The sequence below is a fragment of the Lagenorhynchus albirostris genome, chromosome 11, assembly GCF_949774975.1.
Source record: "Lagenorhynchus albirostris chromosome 11, mLagAlb1.1, whole genome shotgun sequence".
In the NCBI taxonomy this organism is placed as follows: Eukaryota; Metazoa; Chordata; class Mammalia; order Artiodactyla; family Delphinidae; genus Lagenorhynchus; species Lagenorhynchus albirostris.
This window is the reverse complement of record NC_083105.1, coordinates 5,808,841-5,826,878: the sequence shown is the minus strand read 5'-3', so window position 1 is coordinate 5,826,878 and position 18,038 is coordinate 5,808,841. Positions and strand designations below refer to the sequence as shown.

General features: G+C 54.5%; 1 protein-coding gene across 1 annotated transcript in view; it reads right to left on the bottom strand.

Moving 5' to 3' along the window:
* Positions 1-14,230, bottom strand: part of SULT4A1 (sulfotransferase family 4A member 1) — a 31,053-nt gene extending 16,823 nt beyond the window's left edge. Inside the window, exon 1 of the mRNA XM_060165079.1 lies at positions 14,062-14,230. Within this exon, the coding sequence (XP_060021062.1) occupies positions 14,062-14,230 (169 nt within the window). The remainder of the gene's footprint in view (positions 1-14,061) is intronic.
* Positions 14,231-18,038: the final 3,808 nt, after the last annotated feature.

Sequence of the window (18,038 nt, the reverse complement as noted above, 5' to 3'; positions counted from 1 at the left end):
ACTCCCGGGTGGCACCTCAGCGTCGGCAGTGACTCTGACACCAGCCCGCTGAGGCCAAGACCCGTAGGAAACCACCGGGGTTCCGGGCAGAACTCCCCCGGGATCCAGAGTCCAGTCCGACCTGCCACAAGGCTGGGGTGGAGCCCATCAAAATTCCCACCAGAACTCTGGGTACGGGGGCGCCAGCACTCTAGGGTCAGAACCAATCAGAACTGAGCCCCCGACCACCAGGATCCCGGGGCTGGAACCCTTTGAAATTCTTTTTATTATTATTATTATTATTATTATTTATTTTCAGCTGTGTTGGGTCTTCGTTGCGGTGCGCGGGCTTCTCATTGCGATAGCTTCTCTTGTTGCGGAGCACAGGCTCCAGGCGCGCGGGCTCAGTAGTTGTGTTGCACAGGCTTAGTTGCTCCACAGCATGTGGGATCTTCCCGGACCAGGGCTTGAACCCGTGTCCCATGCATTGGGAGGCAGACTCTTAACCACTGGTCACCAGCAAAGTCCTGGAATTCTTTTATTTTCACTTTTATTATTTACCAAAGTCACACATGTACCTAGTTTAAAAGTCAGAAGACTCAGGACAGAAAATCCAGGTCCCCTCCCCACCCCACTCCCACGTCCAGAGCAAACCCTTGCTGATTCTTCTCTTACCCTCAGGTTTCTGACATGCTTACATCATTGTTTCACCATCTGTGTGTTTTCATGGGCTACTGATTTCTGACTGAGCAAGACGACGACCCAGCCACGTTCCCTCCTGCAGGCTTCCCTCCCCGACACGGTCCCGGGACAATTTTCAGCCGAATTCAAAGTACGCCGTGTAGTGACTACACTGCCTTTTTGCACAAGATCTTGTGTTTCCTTCGCTTGCTTGCTTAGTGTTCTACGGACCTATTAAGAATTCCTTCTCCAGCTCTGTGGCAAACCCTCTCCGTACGGCCAAATGCAGGAGGTGTGCTCTAATCCCACTTACCTCTTGGGGTGGTGCCCCTGCCCCTCAGCTCCCCACGACTGTCTTCCTGCAATCTCCCTCGGGCTGGATGGACTGCGTCCTTGACCCGTGTGCCCCTCGCTGGTGTCCGTGCACACGGTGGCGGAGTCCACCCCGAGCTGCCTCCTGACTGTGACAACTGTGTGGGACGGTATGTGACTACAAGCGCCTGTTTCTACCTCACCTGGGACCGGCAGTTGGGCTGGGTATGGAATTCCAGGCTGGGGACCACGTCCCTTCAGAACCCTGAACGCACTGTTCCCGTCGTCCAGCTGCCAATGCTGCGTCGAGAACTCTGAGGTCCTCCGTTCCTAGTCCTTTGAACGTGGCCGTTCTTCCGGAAGCTTTGCAATCTTCTCTGTATCTCAGGTTTGAAATTTCACAGCTAAGTGCTGCAGCAGGGTCTCTTACTCAATCACGGTGCCTGGGGGCACATTCAGACACAAGGGGAGTCTTTAACTCCCTCCCGGAGTTCTGGAAATCCTGGTGTCAGTCACTTTCTCCCATTCTCCCTGTTCTCTCCTTCTGCAGCTCAGATCTTCCACTTTTTCTTCTCTTTTTGCTCCCATTTGTCATCAATTTGTAAAAATTTTTGCTCTACTTCCTGGGATATTTCCTCTGCTTGACCCCCCGAACCTCACAACTGAGTTCTTAAAATTTCAACGGCAATACCTGTCTTCACTCTCTGACGACATTACAAAGTTAGGAGTGCAGGTGGTAGGACTTCCCTGGCGGCGCAGTGGTTAAGAATCTACCTGCCAATGCAGGGGACACGGGTTCGATCCCTGGTCTGGAAAGATCCCACATGCCATGGAGCAACTAAGCCCATGAGCCACAACTACTGAGCCTGCGCTCTAGAGCCCACAAGCCACAACTACTGAGCCCGTGTGCCACAACTACTGAAACTCACACGCCTAGAGCCCATGCTCCACAACAAGAGAAGCCACCGCAATGAGAAGCCCGCGTACCACAATGAAGAGTAGCCCTTGCTCGCCGCAACTAGAGAAAGCCCGCGCGCAGCAACGAAGACCCAATATACCAAATTAATTAATTAATTAATTATTTAAAAAAATCAATCAGAGTCCTACATACTAGGGATTTGCAACTAGAAGCAGAATTTAAAATTAAAAAAAACAAAGGAGTGCAGGTGGTGTTTTGTTTTTCAGGTTTTCTTCTGCTCTGTACATTGTCTTTGATTCCGCCAAGCTCCTTTTGCTGCTTTATGTTTTGTTCGGTTTTTGCAGGTCTCTGTCCTTCACATTGGAGACGTTAAGATCTGAAGACCTTGAGTCCATCCACAGGTTAAGAACGAGCCACTGGATGCAGCCATCTGCGTCCAGGCTTGTCCAGGACAAGGCTTGTTGACTGCAGGGCTTCATGTGTCTGTAAACACAGCCCAGCCTGGGTGCCCTCACAGCTGAGATGGGAGATGCCCACACGCAAGTATTTGTAAGTCTTTTCTTTGGGGTCAGTTTCTCCAGAGAAGATGCCTCCACTCTCTGTCCTGGGGGACCACAGGCATCCCAGAAGCCAAGGAGGGGAGGGCGCTGGGAACCTCCCTTTCAAGCACGTAGCTTTCATTCGACCCCCATTTCCAATTCAGCACTGTACCCCAGCCTGTAGCTCTGCATGGCATCCCCAAGCCCACAGCTTCTCCAGATCAACTTCCCCCAAAGAAACCCATCTTTGTAACAGCTGCCTGCTCTCAGCCTCCGCGTATCATGGCGGCCACCCTGAGGGGCATGATTCCTGGGGCCCTGCAGCGAAGGGGTTCACGTGCTGGCTGCGCTGCCCTCTGCTGGCATTAGGTTCTCTACCTGCTAAGTCAGCTAACACTGAGCCACCATATCTGAGCTTCCAAACAGTCACCACCTCTCCTCCTCCCTGGGAGGAGGGCCTCAGAGCTTCCTACTCCTCGAGCGTCACGTAGTGAGGTTTGAAGAGGAAGCGGCGATGAGCAGGCGTGCTCAAGTCTGCCCCACGGGCACTCTGCAGGCACCGGACGTCAAGGAGTCACAGCCGGGGTCAGTCCAGCTCCCTCAGAAACAGCAACAGCTGCGCACCTGAAGCTGCAGCCCACGGACCTGCCAAACCAGCCGGGCCTGGGGTCCTGCAGGCCCCTCACCAGGGGTGGGATGTGCTAACCCAGCAGACACTGAGAAGGCCTCCAGGACACGCCCCTTGGAAAGGAAGGAGCAAAGGGAGCTGATCTCCTTGAGCACCTCCCCGTCCTGGGAACATTCACAGGGGCTGTCTCAGCCCCCGAGACAATCCTGACACTCAGGGGACACGGAGCCCAACAAGGACGGGCACAGCTCCCGTCTCAGGCTGCAGTGGACGGGAACCGGGACCAGAGGCCCAGGCTGGCTCACACGCGGCGCCCTGCAGGCCCCCAGGGACAGCTGAGGACGGTGCTCAGCGTGCCAGGCGCGGTGCCAGGAGCTCACACGGCCCCTCCCCATCTGAGCCACACAGGCCGCTCAGCGGCCTCTGCCGCCACGTCTCACACACGACAAAGCAGACTTGGAAGCGAACTGCCTGGGGCCACAGGCGCGAGTGGGCTGTGAACCCAGGACCCAGAACAGTCTGACTCCAGAACCAGAGTGCTTCGACACACCACACCACACCCCATGCACACACGCACACACACACACCACGCCCATGTGCCCCCCACACACATATACACAGACACCACACGCACGCAGCACAGACACCACACCCATATACCATACACACCCCACACACACGCACACAAACACACACCCCACACACATATACACACACCCCACACACGGCTCACAAAGCAAGTGGGCAGCAAAGCCAAGGCCACAAGCCACACGTTCTCATTTCCAGGCTTAAGCTCTAACCTCAGACCCCACCACTTCCCAGCTGGGGATGGAGCAAGGGTGAGACAGAGGGAGGCGGGGCTGCACCCTGGAAAGTGAGCCTGGCCTGTGCCCTGTGCCCTGCTGGACACAGAGGGGAAACAGACTTGTCTACTGGGTGTGACTGTCCCTCCTGTGGGGCGATGCCAGATGCTGTGACACAGCTGGACCGACAGCCAGGTGGCGAGGCTGCCCATCCCCAGACAGCCCTGGCTGCCACAGTCCCTGCTGCTGATGCCTGGCATCTGGGGCCCACATTCCCGGCCGCGCTCTGCAGCAACTGGGGGGGCCTGACGAAGCCACCAGGCTCCAGCCTTCAGTTTCCTTAGGGTGAAATTCTCCCGGGCCTTGAGCTCTCGGGTTCCTGGGTTCAGAGATGCGGCCACACACTCAGGACCCCACACACAGCCCCCTACCGAGAGGCTGCCGACCCCTCAGGCAGAGCGGGCGGCTCCCCCAGGAGGGAGAGGCCCCACCTCCAGGAGGGTCTGGGAAAGTCTGGGAAGGCTCTTCTTAAACAGCAGCCTTCGACCTGGGACCCGAAGGACAGGAGCACGGACCAGCGAGATGCAGCGTGTCAGGGAGGGGCTGGGGGTACAGCAGTAGGATCCCCAGTTCTCCACCCTGCCCCACCCACACTGTCTTCCCTGAGACTTCACAGCCCCTCCCAGAAGAGGGTCCCCATGATCGCGGGCACGGCAGGGACTGGCTGTAGCCAGGGAGGCGAAGGCACAGAGCTTTGCACACTCCCACTTGCTCTTCTGTGCTTCTGGCATTGCCAAGGGAAGGACACTCCCAGCCTAGCCTCCTGGTCCAGGGACACCTGATGAGAACCGCCCCAGCCGCGACCAGCCTGCTGCAGGGCCCCCAGGCAGCCCGCAGATGCACGGGCTGGGATCAGGACGGCGGACCCTGGGCTACAGTAATAACCCCTGTCTTTAGGCGCTGAGTCTGGGCGGTCTCTTAAACAGCCACAGGCAGAAAATGCTCCGGATGGAGCCGGAACGAAAGAGAAGAAATGAAATTAAGGGCTAGCAGCGTATCAGGCTTTCCACGTCCATCATCACGTCCGGTCCTCCCAGCAGCCCAGCGAGACATCACCCCATCTGAAAAGGAGCACACCAAGACTCAGGAAGGCTGAGCACCTTGCCCCAAATCGGATTCGGGCCTAGGTCATTACAACGCCTCCTCCAGCGGACCCTGTCAGCTCCCACCATCCCACCTCGGCGCCCTGGAGCGCGGTGGGCAGACCCCACACGAGGAGCTCCTGCACCCGCTCTCCCTGGGCCCCAAGCACCCTCCACTGCTGGGAAGCGGGAGCTGACGGATGAGGCCCGGCCCCCACCTCTTGAGGGAGACCCCCGTGCTGTGCCCACCCGTCTCCCGAGGGTACCGCTCCTGGCTTCCTCTTTGCCGCACCTCCTGAGACCACCTCCCACCTCACTCCTCCACGCCGAGCCTCGCTTCCAGGTCTCCAGGCCCCAGGCTCACCCCCTCCTCGTGCCAGGCCTCGCCCCTCCCATGGGGGAGGCAAGACCACGTGGGCACGAGCTTCAAGAGGCCACATCTGAAATCCCGGCTCGGCCGCTTCCTGAGGCCTGGACCCCAGGAAGACTCAGCCCGTCCCAGCAGGTCTACCCACCACACCCCAGGGGAGGACCGCCCACAGATCAAACGCCAGGACCCACGTGCTGGGGCCCCGGAGCCAGCCCCCGGGGGCTCTGCCCCCAGGACCCGGGCCCGTTTCTCCTCGGGCCTCAGTTCCTCACCTGATAAGGGACATCTCTGGCCGTGAGGCTCTGAGGATGACAGGACAACCCCCCGCCCCCGTTCCCGGCACAGAGACGGGCCGCGCTCTCAGCTCCCAGTCTGCTTGAGGCTTGAGAAGGATCAATGCAGACTCGAGCATCTGTGCCATCACCCAGCCCACGGCCTGCCGCTGGTGGGAGTGGGGGGGGGCCAGGAGACCCTGGCTCATCCCAGGCTGAGCTGAGCCTCATGAGAGCCCAAGCCTCTCTGGCTCTCCAGCCCCTCTGGGAATGACTTGTTTAGCTTCCGGAAACCCCAGGAAGTCTGCAAAGCATGTTTTGGGGGGGCTTCTGCCTCCTGACGGCCCCTGCACTTGCCCTAACGTGCTCCAGAAGCCCCAGCTGGGTCCCCACCCCCTGCTAACAGCAGAGCATCACTCTGTCCAGACCCTGTCCGACCCCCCAGAAGCTGCAGACATGCCCACCGCCTCACCTGACCATCAGGACAGCGGGACGCAGTGCCGCCCCAGCCAGGGTGCTGAGAGCTGGGAGGAGCGCAGCCCAACACTAACCGGCAACGGCCAGACAAGCTGCCAGACCCCACCCGACTCAAGTCCGTCAGAGAGCTGAAGCTGCGGGGCAGCCAAGAGGCTGGAACCCCAGGAGGACGGGCCAGGGGGAGGAGAGGCCGGGCGCCACGCACGCAGGAAAGAAGAACCCAGCTGGAATTTCCCCAAGGTGCAGAGGCTGACGGCCGGCTTGCAGAGCAAGAGACACGAGGGGAGAGCTGGCACCAAGCAGACGCTCTTCTGCAGACCTACTAGGTGCTCGTGAGAAAGACAAGGGGTGGCAGGGTGGAGACAGCGTTCCTCCACATCATGGCTGCAGGAAAAGGAAAGAAACCTGCTGGGACTCTTCTCCTCTATGGGAAGAACGCATTAAGCCACTGGGGGAGGGGCAGCAAAACCTGTTACCCCCCAGGGCGCTGGTGAAGACCCAACACGCTGGAGACTGGGTGAAAGAAAAGAACTCTGCCCCTGCGCGAGAGGTAGGAACTTGCCCCTGGGCTCTGAGACCCCCAAATGCTGAAAGAGGAACAGGAAACTTTTTCCTGCGCAAGACCCACCATCAAGGCAGAGCTGGCTGCCACTAAGGGCGTCACTGAGAAAGCCCTACCAGGACCCAGGAACCCAGGGCCTGCGCGAGGCTGCAGCTGGACCAGGTGACAGAGGACCTGCCCCTCTCAGCCAGCAACAGAGCAACCAGAAACAGCAGTCCACCCCTGAGGTAGGGGACAGGGTGTGGGGAGAAACCCCTCTGAGACTCAGACCAAAAGCTGAGGGTAGGGCAGAAACACTGAGGAAAGACCCTCTGGAAACTCAGCTTCCCACGCAAAGCACAAGGTGATGCTATAGGAATTAAAACCAGTCGTCACTCAAGTGCCCAGAGGGACAACAGAATCCAAACACAGCCCTCCTCCTACCAGACTGACTCACCACCTACACTAATGGCAAGAAAAGCCAGGCCCATTTCCAAGCATAAATACAACTGACTCCAATCTCTAATGTGGGCACACTGTGCCCAGCATTCAATCAAAAAGTACTACACATTAAGAAAAGGAAAAAAAAAAATTACATATATATATATATACACATACACACACACACACACACACACATATATATCCCGGTCAAGAAACAAAACAATCAACAGAATCAGACTTTAAAATTAATCTGATTAAAATGTTAAAGGATTTCATGGAGAAGATGGACAAAATGCATAAACAGATGAATATTTCAGCAGAGAGATGGAAGCTACCAAAACAATGAGATACTAGAGGAAAAATAAAAACACAATAACAGAAATACAGAATGCTTTCAGTGAGCTCATCAGTAGACCTGACACAGTGGAAGAATCAGTTAACACATTACTGACTGGGGGATTTTTGCAGAAACTAATGTCTGTGGCCATAATACACCTCTGGTCAAAAATGTGTTGAGCTGAAGATTGGTCAACAGAAATTACCCAAGCTGAAACACAAGGAGAAAAGAAGGGTGAAAAAATAGAATATACAAGAGCTATAGGATAGTATCAAACAATCTAACACATATGTAATTGGAATCTCAAAAGAAGAGAAGACAGAAGAAATATTCATAGGGATAATGGCTGAGAATTCATCCAAAAGTAGGAAAGGCATCAAACCATAGATCCAAGAAGCTCAGAGAACCCCAAGCAGAATAAGCATCCCCCTCCCTGAAAAAATACATACCTAGACACATAATATTCAAGTGCTGAAAATCAAAGATAAAGAGAAAATCTTGAAGGCAACCAGGGGATAAAAAGGGCCATTCCAAAAGGAACAAAGAATCACAGCTGACTTTTCAACAGAAGCGATGCAAGCCAGGAGACAATGGAGTGGCAGCTCTAAAGTGCTGAAAGATAGGAGGGAGGCACGGGAGGATGTTCAGTCCCACAATGAACAGATGAGAGGAGCTGGAAAACGGGAAGTCCTCATCAGGTAATCAGAGGGAAGGAAAAGGAGAGGAAGAGAGGGGAGCGGAAGAGCACACCAGACAGAGGGAGAAAGACTGGAGGGAAGAAGGAAGAAGAAGGAAGAAGAAGGAAGCAGGCGTGTTCAGACAGTCCTATGTGGCTGGTGAGAAAGGGGGCAGAACAGGTGAAATCAGACCACAGGACGATGGGCTACAGAGTGGAGTTTACCGTTGACTGAAGGCAATGGGGGGGGGGGCAGTGAAGAGGTGTAACGAGGGACTGCCCGAGGTCAGGTTTGTGTTTCTAAGAGGTCACCTCCGCTGCAGAGTGAAAGGTGAACCAAGGGGGGAGGCCATGCAATAGTCCAGGTCAGACAGGAAGGGTCCCATGACTGTCTCGAGGGCTGAGGGCGCAGACGGACCTGAGAGCTTCTACTGGGTGCGAGAGCCACAGAAGCAAGTAACAAAGTGCATGTGGGGGCGGGGGGGGGAGTGCGGAGAAGCCGTCACTGTCTAGGGGGAATGAGAAATGAGAAGCCCGGATGAGACCCTGGAGCTCAGAGTGGGGCCGGGGGTCTCTTCCTGTTCCACTGGTATCAGAAAGATGCTCCTCCCGGAGGCCCTGCTCCTTCCTCCAGAATCCCCATACAGCGATGAGAAGAATGTTCCCCTGGCCAACCCAGGCGCTTGGACTTGCCCCCTCCTTCCCCAATTGCAAGCCCTCTTCATTATGTGCAAACGTGCTGAGTAAGAGCGAAGGGAAGGAAGAGGGAGGAGGGAGGGAGAGGGGAGAGGGGAGAGAAGTCGGCAGTTGTCCTGCTCACACCTCCTGGTACCTCTTCAGGCGTCTACACGCTCTCCCGGGGGGCAGGGAACTGAGCGCTGGGTTGGGGAGCACTCATCACCCTGTGTCGCTGGAAGGGAGGGACGGTCACCCTGATCTCGGCACAAACGTGAGCTCAGGGTGGGTGGCAAGTCCCTCCCTGAAACCTCGCAGGCTGCTTCCTGATCCACATTTGAGACCAGGCTCCTCCCCAGACTGTGGGAAAGTGCAGTGCGGTAACTGCATGTGAAAACCTGGGGAGCGTCTGGCACAGAATGCATGCTGGGTGGGCGCCGGTTCCCATCCCCACTGTCCCTCTGCCAGCTCTTCCCGTGGCTGCTTCCTCTCCACCGTCTACAAGTGAAAACTGTACGCTCACATGCCGATGCCGCCCTTTCCCCTCACTGGGCCTGTTTCTATCCAAAAAAGGAAACAGTCGCAAGAACACAGGACTGTTCTGAGGCTCAAACAAGGGAGAGGGAGTAGCTGCGATTGGTAATCCCACCTGCCCTCGTGGCCGGCTCCCTGCCCACCTCCTCCATGCAGGCCCCCAGTGATCCTCCTCCTGCCTGGGCCCCTGACCTGACCCTGGGAATGACCACCCTGGCCTGTCAGACGGCTTTCGGCATCAGGGGCCTGGCCTCCCAGTATCACTGCAGGCTCCTTGAGGACAGCATCACCTCATTCATGACACTTCCCGAGCCCCCCTCTCCTGGGCATGGTGACACACACAGTCAAAGAAAACGAAGAGCTCTTCCAGCCTGGGGCCTGTGGGCCTCCCCGCCCCAGGGTGTCTTAACATTTAAGACTTACATGAACCCATCAGGCCCAACCCTCTCATATTTCATGAGCAAACGGCAGTCGCACAGTGACAGGGCTAGAGCTGGCGCCAGATGCACCCCCCTCCCCAGCAGTGATGCGCTGCTTCCCTCCTCATCAGTGGCAGGAGAACGAGGATGCACTTCAAGACAGGTGGGAACCAAAAGGAAAGGGAAGTCAGGAGGTGGGCGCTCTGGCCGAGCCACGGAGCATGTTCCAGAGCCAGTCTCCACGACCTCGGGGACCCCGGGGGCAGACACAAGACGTCTCCCAGACACAACTGGGTTCAACACTCAACATCCTGGGATCAAAGAGGCTATAAGAACGGATGACGACCAACAAGCGACAATGAGAAGGGTCCCCCTCAGAAGGCACAAGGGGCTCCCACTGCTGGCATCGCGGTGTGAACCAGCGTGAGGATGGACATAGCTGACATCCGTGCTGTGCAACACGAGAGCCACTAGCCATGCGGCTCCTGAGCTCGTGAAATGTGGCGACTGCCACCGGGGAACTGAATCTCTAATTTTATTTCATTTCAATTCATTAAACTTCAATACCCACCTGTGTCTAGAGGCTCCTGTATCAGACAGCACAGTCCTAACCTGTCACCCGAGCTCAAACGTCAGAAACAGAAAAAAGTTCTAGAAGTAGTGCAGTGCTGTGGGAAAAAAGCAGGATCCACTTATTACTACCTTTACCACCAGACGTCCCCTGCCCTGTGAACCCCAGTTCCCCACCAGAGGGGGCAGGGTGGACAAGGGACCCTGGGGCCACCTGCAAGTTCACTAAGACCTCCTAGACTTGGGCACTGGAAACCCAAGGGGCCCCGTGGTCCCCTGCAAGGCAAGGAGGGGCCTCTGCTAGACCTGACTATTCACCCCAGTCCCAGCACCGACCACCCTACAGCTGCCTGTCCCCCAGCGGACTGAGCGCTCACTGAGGGCAGGCACCAGATGGGACTCTGCTCTGCACCCCCGGCACCTAGGAAAGCGTCTGGGCACCGCGGGTGCTCAGGGAGTGAAAGCTGGCATCAACAGCACGAGCCTATCCTGTGCTTACGGTGCATCCGGGACGGGAAGAAGCCCTCGCCCATCATCTCACTCATCCTCACAGCCACCCGGCAAGGTGCTGAGGTGGTCTCTCCTATCCCCGAGGAAAGCCCAGCTCAGAGGGGTGATGTCATCTGTCCGGGGCCATCCAGCAGGTAAGTAGCACAGCTGTGTTCAAACCCAGGCCTTCCAGCTCCAAAGCCAGGCTCTGAATCTCTAAGCACCAGTGCCTCCTACAAATCCACTCCTGGTGGGGAGGAGAAGTGGGGGAGGGAAGGGACGGGAAGGGAAAGGAAGCGTGAACTGGGCCACCTGAAGTTCACGTGACTCAGACCAGTGACAAAAACCCTAAAATCCCAAAGTGCCCTGCGACTTCCATCCCAAAGCGCACAAGAGAAGGTGGGAGCCTCCCTCTGCCTTGAGGCCCGAGTCTGGCTGTCCTCCTCCGGAGGGGAAGGGGCAAGGCTGGCTGCGGACCAGGGGACCTGACTAGACTGACTGTCCTTCAGCAGCTGTGTGACTCTGAGCAAGTTCCTGCCTTCTCTGAGCCTCTGGATTAACATGGCAGAGCACCTGGCACACGGGACTCGCCAAGGGGCCGCTTCATTGTTCCTAGGGCATCCCAGGTCCCATCGCAAAGCGTGAATGGCCTGTGTTCAAAGTAACAGTCCCTCCAAGGATCCCAGAGCCAGAGTCGCCTCTGCAGCTATGCAATTTATGATGTGGATTTCACAGCAGGGGAAAAACGGGCTCAGAATCACCCAAGGGCGACGACTTGGGAGAACCCAGATCCTGCCCCCGCAGACCGCCCCTCCTGCTGCATCAGCTGCCGCTGGAGATGACTTCCAGGGCCCTCGTCCTCTGGTTGAGAGAAAACCTTTCGGGCAGATCTTTGGGACCAATTCTTCAGTCCCCTTCGTGATCATTTCATGTAATGAACTTTACAGGCAGTGTGGGTTGGGGGAACGGGGGCTCTTCAGAAGCACTGGTTTCAGCTAGTGCAGGTCATCCTTCCTGAGAAAACTTCTCACCTATCCTGTCACCATCCCACAAACTGGATGAGAAGGATGGACTGGGCCAAGGTCGAGAACCAGGAAGAAAGCAAAGAAGGAACAGAAGATACTGGCCTACACAAAACCCAGGACTCTGCTTCTCCTTTACTCCTGGGCTCGTGGTCAGCTCAAACAAGCCTCATACCGGGCACGTGAGCTTGAGCACGTCACTTCACCTCCCAGAGGCTCCGTGCCCGACCTGTGAAAGGGGAGACCACCTCTGATCAGAGAGCTCTGAAGCGAGTTTGCTGCGATGACGAACACACACAGAGCGACAAAGCACGGCAGGTAGTCAGCTGTGCAGTTACTACTGTCATTTGCTCCTGGCTTACATAGTTGTAACAAGGGAGTCTTCAGGTTGCCCAGCCCTCAGGTAGAAGGTAAAAGATAAAAGGAGCAGGCAGGGGGCAGACGGACAAACAACGAGGGCCTGGAAAGGCTATAAGGTCTGTGGAAAACATTTTTTAAGTTTTAAAAAGGAGGCTCCCTGGGGCTCTGTGCAAAGGGACCCCACACAAGGATCTCTGGCCACCATTGGATTCTCCGTCACCAAAAGAAAGAGCCACATGTTTACTCTCCTTGTGAAAAACTCTAGGATATGTTTTTGTTTGTCTCTGAAAGATGCAAGTTACAAACAAGATGTGAGTTTTGGTTACCTAGAAAACTTCCTTAAACCTACACCTCATTCCCCATCGAGGTGCCCAGAAAGAACCCCAGCAGGCCCCCAGTGCAGGGCCCCTCTAAAGGATCCCCCAGAAGCCCCAAGTACATGCTTTTCAGCTAAGCTCTAAGCCTGGTCCTCCCCCAGCCTGCCAGCTACTTAACTTCTCACCCTCCATCTCCTTGCCATGAAATGGAGGGAGGACACAGAACCACAACCGCTCATCGGCAATTCCGAAATCCTCAAGAACAGCCCACACCAAGTTTCTCACAATTCATGTGGAGGCAAACCCTGCCCTAAACTAACATGAGACAATTTTTAGTCTTTATTGATCCCACTTAACGTGAGGGTTCAAAGTACAGCCCCACCACACCCAGCTGGGGGGGGGGTGGTCTTACATGTAGGAATGGTATCTGTGGCTCTAAAATCTGACCAATTCTGAATCCCCATACCTCCTTCCTTTCTTCTTCCCAAGGATGGCTCAGCAGCACCTCCAGACTTTTCCCCACCCTCCACTGACAGCCCCTTCTCCAACCTTCCTCGGAGGACCGGGCGTACTCCTCGGGTGTCTGGGGCCCTGCACAGCTGGGACAGCCAAGTGTACAGCTCTTCCCGCAACCTACCACCCTGCTCCTCCAACACGACCTCCAGGCTGCCCCCCTCCACACCAGGCGTCAGACGCACTGCACTGTCTGGATTCAGGCGTCTCCCTGCCTCTCCAATGCAGCGGCAGCAATCGAAACCCGCAGGAACGATCAAACAGGAAAGCTGCTTCTTTTCCCTACGAACCTCAGAGGGCAGTACACGATAATGTCTTATATCAGGTCCCGGGCACAGACCAGCCTGGCTTTAAATCTCTGCTCTGCCACTCATCAGCTGTGTGACCTTGGGCAAGCAACTTCCCCTCTCTGAGCCTCAGTTCCTAGACTGTAAAGTGGGGATGATCACCTCTACCTTACACGGCTGTCATGAAAATGACATCAGTTAATGCTGGGAAATGTGAATGCCCTGGGTTCTGCCCGACACCAGGGTGATGGAGGCGGCCCTGAAACAAGGGAACACACCAGGCACGCATTCCGGGCACGGCCAGTCCCATCCCCCACCCGGTGCCCACGCAGGAAATGAGGGACGCACACAGTCCTGCTGCCCCTTTTATCCCCTTCCCCAGATCACCACCAGGACTCTGCACTCATCAAAGGCTGAACCGGGCCCAGGAACAGAGAGGTTAAGTGACTGTCCAAGGTCACACAGCCAGCTGGACAACGGGAGAGGAAGCAGGGAAGGGTGGTGGGCCTGGGCCTATCCTCCTGGCAGCTCCTGCCAAACCGGCTCCATCCCCACGGGACGGTAGCTGGCCATGGGCACCGGGGCCCACCTCCAAAGACTGGTTTCCCCAAACGCTGGCCGACCACCCCCACCCCGCCCGGTCGGGTTCTGGGCACCGCGCCCTCGCCCTCCGCCCCCGACGGGAAGCCCCCGGCGCTGGCGCATCGTCTACGCGGGCGCGCCGCAGAGCCGGGCGGGGTCTGCCCGGGGCTCACCGGACTTGGGGTAGGTGACGATCCACACGTCGCTGGGCCGCACCGGGAAGTTGGCGATCTCCTCCATCTTCCCGCGGCAGAAGGGCGGTAGCCGCACGCCATGGAACTCGAAGTACTTGCTCTCGAACTCGCCCGGCGTGCTGGGGGTCTCGGCCTCGCTCTCCGCCATGCCGCCGCCGCCGCCACAGCCCGGCCCCGCAGCCGCGCCGCCCGCTCCCGGCCCGCGCCCCTCACCCGCGCCCTCACCCGCGCCCGCCACCCCCAGCCGCCGCGCGGCGCTCTGCAGGCGTGACGTCACGGCGCCGCCCGGCCCGCGCCCCGCCTCAACCGGCGCTGGCGAAGGCACTCCGTGGCCGTGACGTCACGACGCCGCGGCGCCCAAGCCGGCGTGGAAGCTGCGCTCCGCGGGTATGACGTCATGGCCCCGCCCGACGCGCGCCGGCTGCCCTCCGCAGACTTGCGGTAGTGGGGCCTCCGGGCCCGAGCCGCCCCACACCCGGCAGCAGCCACCCACCCGCCCCGAGGGCCGACCAAGACCTCTGTCCGCCGTCCTCCTCCCAGCCCTCCGTCCACATCACCTCCATCACGCGTACATTCACTAACCTGGTGACTCCGTCATTCAGCAAGCGTTCAACACAGAAATACTCCAGCTAGAAGTGACCTTGAAGATTAATTCATTTATTCAACAAATATTTAGGGAACATCCGATCTGTACCAGACTCTGGTCGAGGCTCCCGACCAGTGAGACTGGCTCCTCTTGGAGCTTACGTTTGTGAACAACCGAGATAATTTCAGATCGTGATGGGAGCTGTGAATAAGATGCTTCACAATATCCTGAGGGCGGAAAGGGGGCTGTTAATTGCAGATTCCCAGGGCCAAGCCGCAGACCTCGGGATAGCCAAGGCTCTTGGGATCGTGCCCCGCAAATCTGCATTTCAAAAGTACTTCTTACGCAGACCACATTTGGAGAACAACAGGATTCTATAGAAGCTTTAGTACAACCCCTCAACCATTCTCTCAAGAAACAGATGCAGGCATACCTCATTTTATTGTGTTTTGCAGATGTTCTGTTTTTTTACAAATTGAACGTTTGTGACAACCCTGCATTGTCAAATGATGGTTAGCAATTTTTAGCAATAAAGTATTTGTTAATTAAGTCATGTACATTCTTTTTTTATAAGAAATTATGCTATTGCACATTTAATAGACTACAGTACAGTGTAAACATAATTCGTGTGACTAGCTTTATTGCAGTATTCACCTCATTGCAGTGGTCTGGAACCATTCCTGCAATATCTCTGAGGTATGCCTGTATTAAGCACCTACTGTATGCCTAGGGGAACACAAAGATGAAAATGATAATGTCCTGGTCTAATTCTCTGAGGTTCAGTGTCGCTGGCTTTGAAAAGGGAACAATAATCTCTACCCCTAGGTACTGTAGTTGAGAGGACAAAGAAAACTACACCAGCGAGGATCCAGAGCAGAGCAGGTGGACAGGACCTACTTGCTCTCTCTCCTTCTTCCCCTGGACTGAGACACTTGCAGTCTGGCAAGGGAGCCACACACGTGGGCTGAGAGGCATGGGCCACATGTACACGGTGGATGGAGAGAACAAGGAGAGCATTAACTCACCCGTGCCCCCTGCAGTGGAAGCGCAGAGCCCTAACCACTGGACCGCCAGGGGAAGTCCCAAGGATGTCTTTACAAAAATGAAAGAGAAGATTCCAAGCACCAAGACACTGTTAAGAACAATTAGGTAATGGCACAAAGACAGGTAGCCAAAGGCTAGAGGAATTGAGTGAATGAATAAGCTGATGTTTCAGGTGAGGTTCTCACTATGGAAGAGCAAGGGAGAACCCTTGCTCTTTTTAGATTGGGGTCTAAGGTATTGACATGAATTTATTATTTGAAAAACTATCTATTTCTTATCTTTGCTGAAAAGGACTTTAGGTTCTGTATTCCAGCAATAGTAGGCACAGTCAGTGTCCAAATCTTGGTTTCTAAATACTTCCCACCAAAAGGAACCAGGGTTTCTTGGAGAAAAGACTAATTCCACAGCTGGGCAAAGAAAGTGCAAGATGAGCCTAAAATATCTTTTGGGGCAAAAAAAAAAATAAGAAGAAACTGTTAAAAATGATGGGAATAGGTCAAAAGAACACAGGAACTAGTTTGAAAGATCAAATGAGGAGCACTTTGCACATGTTAGACAAGAATTGGAAACAATTCAAATGTCCATCAGCATTAGGCTGGATAAATTGTGATGTATTCATACAATGGAATTCTTACTACACAGTGATTTAAAAAAAGAATTACTGGTATATGCAACAACACAGGTGAATTTCACAGTCAAAATGATGAGCGAAAGAAGCCAAACACAAAAGGCAATATGTTCTATGATTCCATCCATATACAATTCAAGGACAAACAAAACTAATCTACGGTCAGAGGTCAGAAAAGTGTTTAATTTGGGGCAGCGGGAGGGGGTTGACTGGGAATAGACACAAGAGTACCCTCCAGAGTATTGGAAACATTATATCTCGCTCTCAGTGATGGCCACAAGGTGATATACGCATAAGTATAGCTGAATATAGATGTGGATATAGATACAGATGCAGACACAGGGTCTGCTTCATGGTCATGCAACCAGGGGAGTCAGAAGGGCCCCGCACTTGGGGTTTAATGCTCTGTGTGTGGTCATCGTCTTAAAATTCTTAATAATTTTATCTTGGAACTTGTGCTTTATAAATGAAGTCTGATGATCAATGAGGCATGTGCTGAGGGCTTGGAGCCTTGGCTCATGGGAGGTACCACCTCCCGCCACCTTCCAAGGTCTTGACTGCCCACTCCCCTGTTCTCTAGTGTCCCAACTAGAGACAGGGGGTGGCCATGGGGACTTGGGGCCAGCGCCAAGAGGGTCAGGTCTGTTGTTGACACCCCATGGCATCTCAGAGTGGGGCATGATAGAAACCATCCCTGTCTTTCTCTGTCCTAAACTGGCGGCACCCTGGTACATTTGGTGGATGAATCAACAAAGGTGAACCTCTCTCCCACCATCAGTTCAGGTATCCATTCCTCTGGTGGGGATGTTGCAATTCCCTTGGGACATCAGGTCAGTGGGAAGGGGTGATGCCTGGCTGGAGGTCTTCGCTCCCAGCCAGGGCAAGATGCCTCAGCCCCACAGCTGACAGGAGGACATGGACAGCCAATGGGCTGCTCTGGAAGTCATGGGCTGGGTCCCCCAGGCTCCTGTGAAGGTCTGCAGGTACCCCATGAGTACCCCGGTTTTGGAGAGAGTGGCATTAAATAGAAATTAAAAACACCATGATAGGCTGAGAGATTGTGGAAGAAAGCAAAAAGTTTTATATTTTAGTAATTTTAATGGCATGTTTTAATGCCATTACATTAATGGCTCTACATTTTAATCTTGCACTGGGACCTGCAAATTATGTCCTATAAAGTTGTACATGTAAAAAAATTATTGAGGCGTACACAAGATTTGTGTATGTACTTTGTACCTAAATAACAATTTACTTTGTGTATGCATATCTGTATTTAAGCTAAACAAAAATATTTTTAATGGGTATACATTAAAATGAATTAGGAAAGGAACAGTGGGAAAAAAGAACTTCCATACTGAAACTAAGAAAAACGAATGAATGAGGAAAAAAGAAAAAGGTCTTTTCAGTAAAATGGCAACTAACAAATATAGAAGGAATGATGGAGTTATAAAATCACCATTTTGCAGTCATAATAATAATAATGAATCAGATAAGTATATCATGTGAAGCGAAAACCATCAATGGGTGAAGAATCGTTGGGGAAAATGTATCTTTCCAATCTCAGCGCATCTACCCACATATTACTTATCAATAACAAAGGAAAAAGGATAACTTTATAGAGAAGAAATCTGGCAGACACCATCTTAACCAAATGATCAAAATTAACATCACCAGTTTGCATGGCAAACTGACACCTGT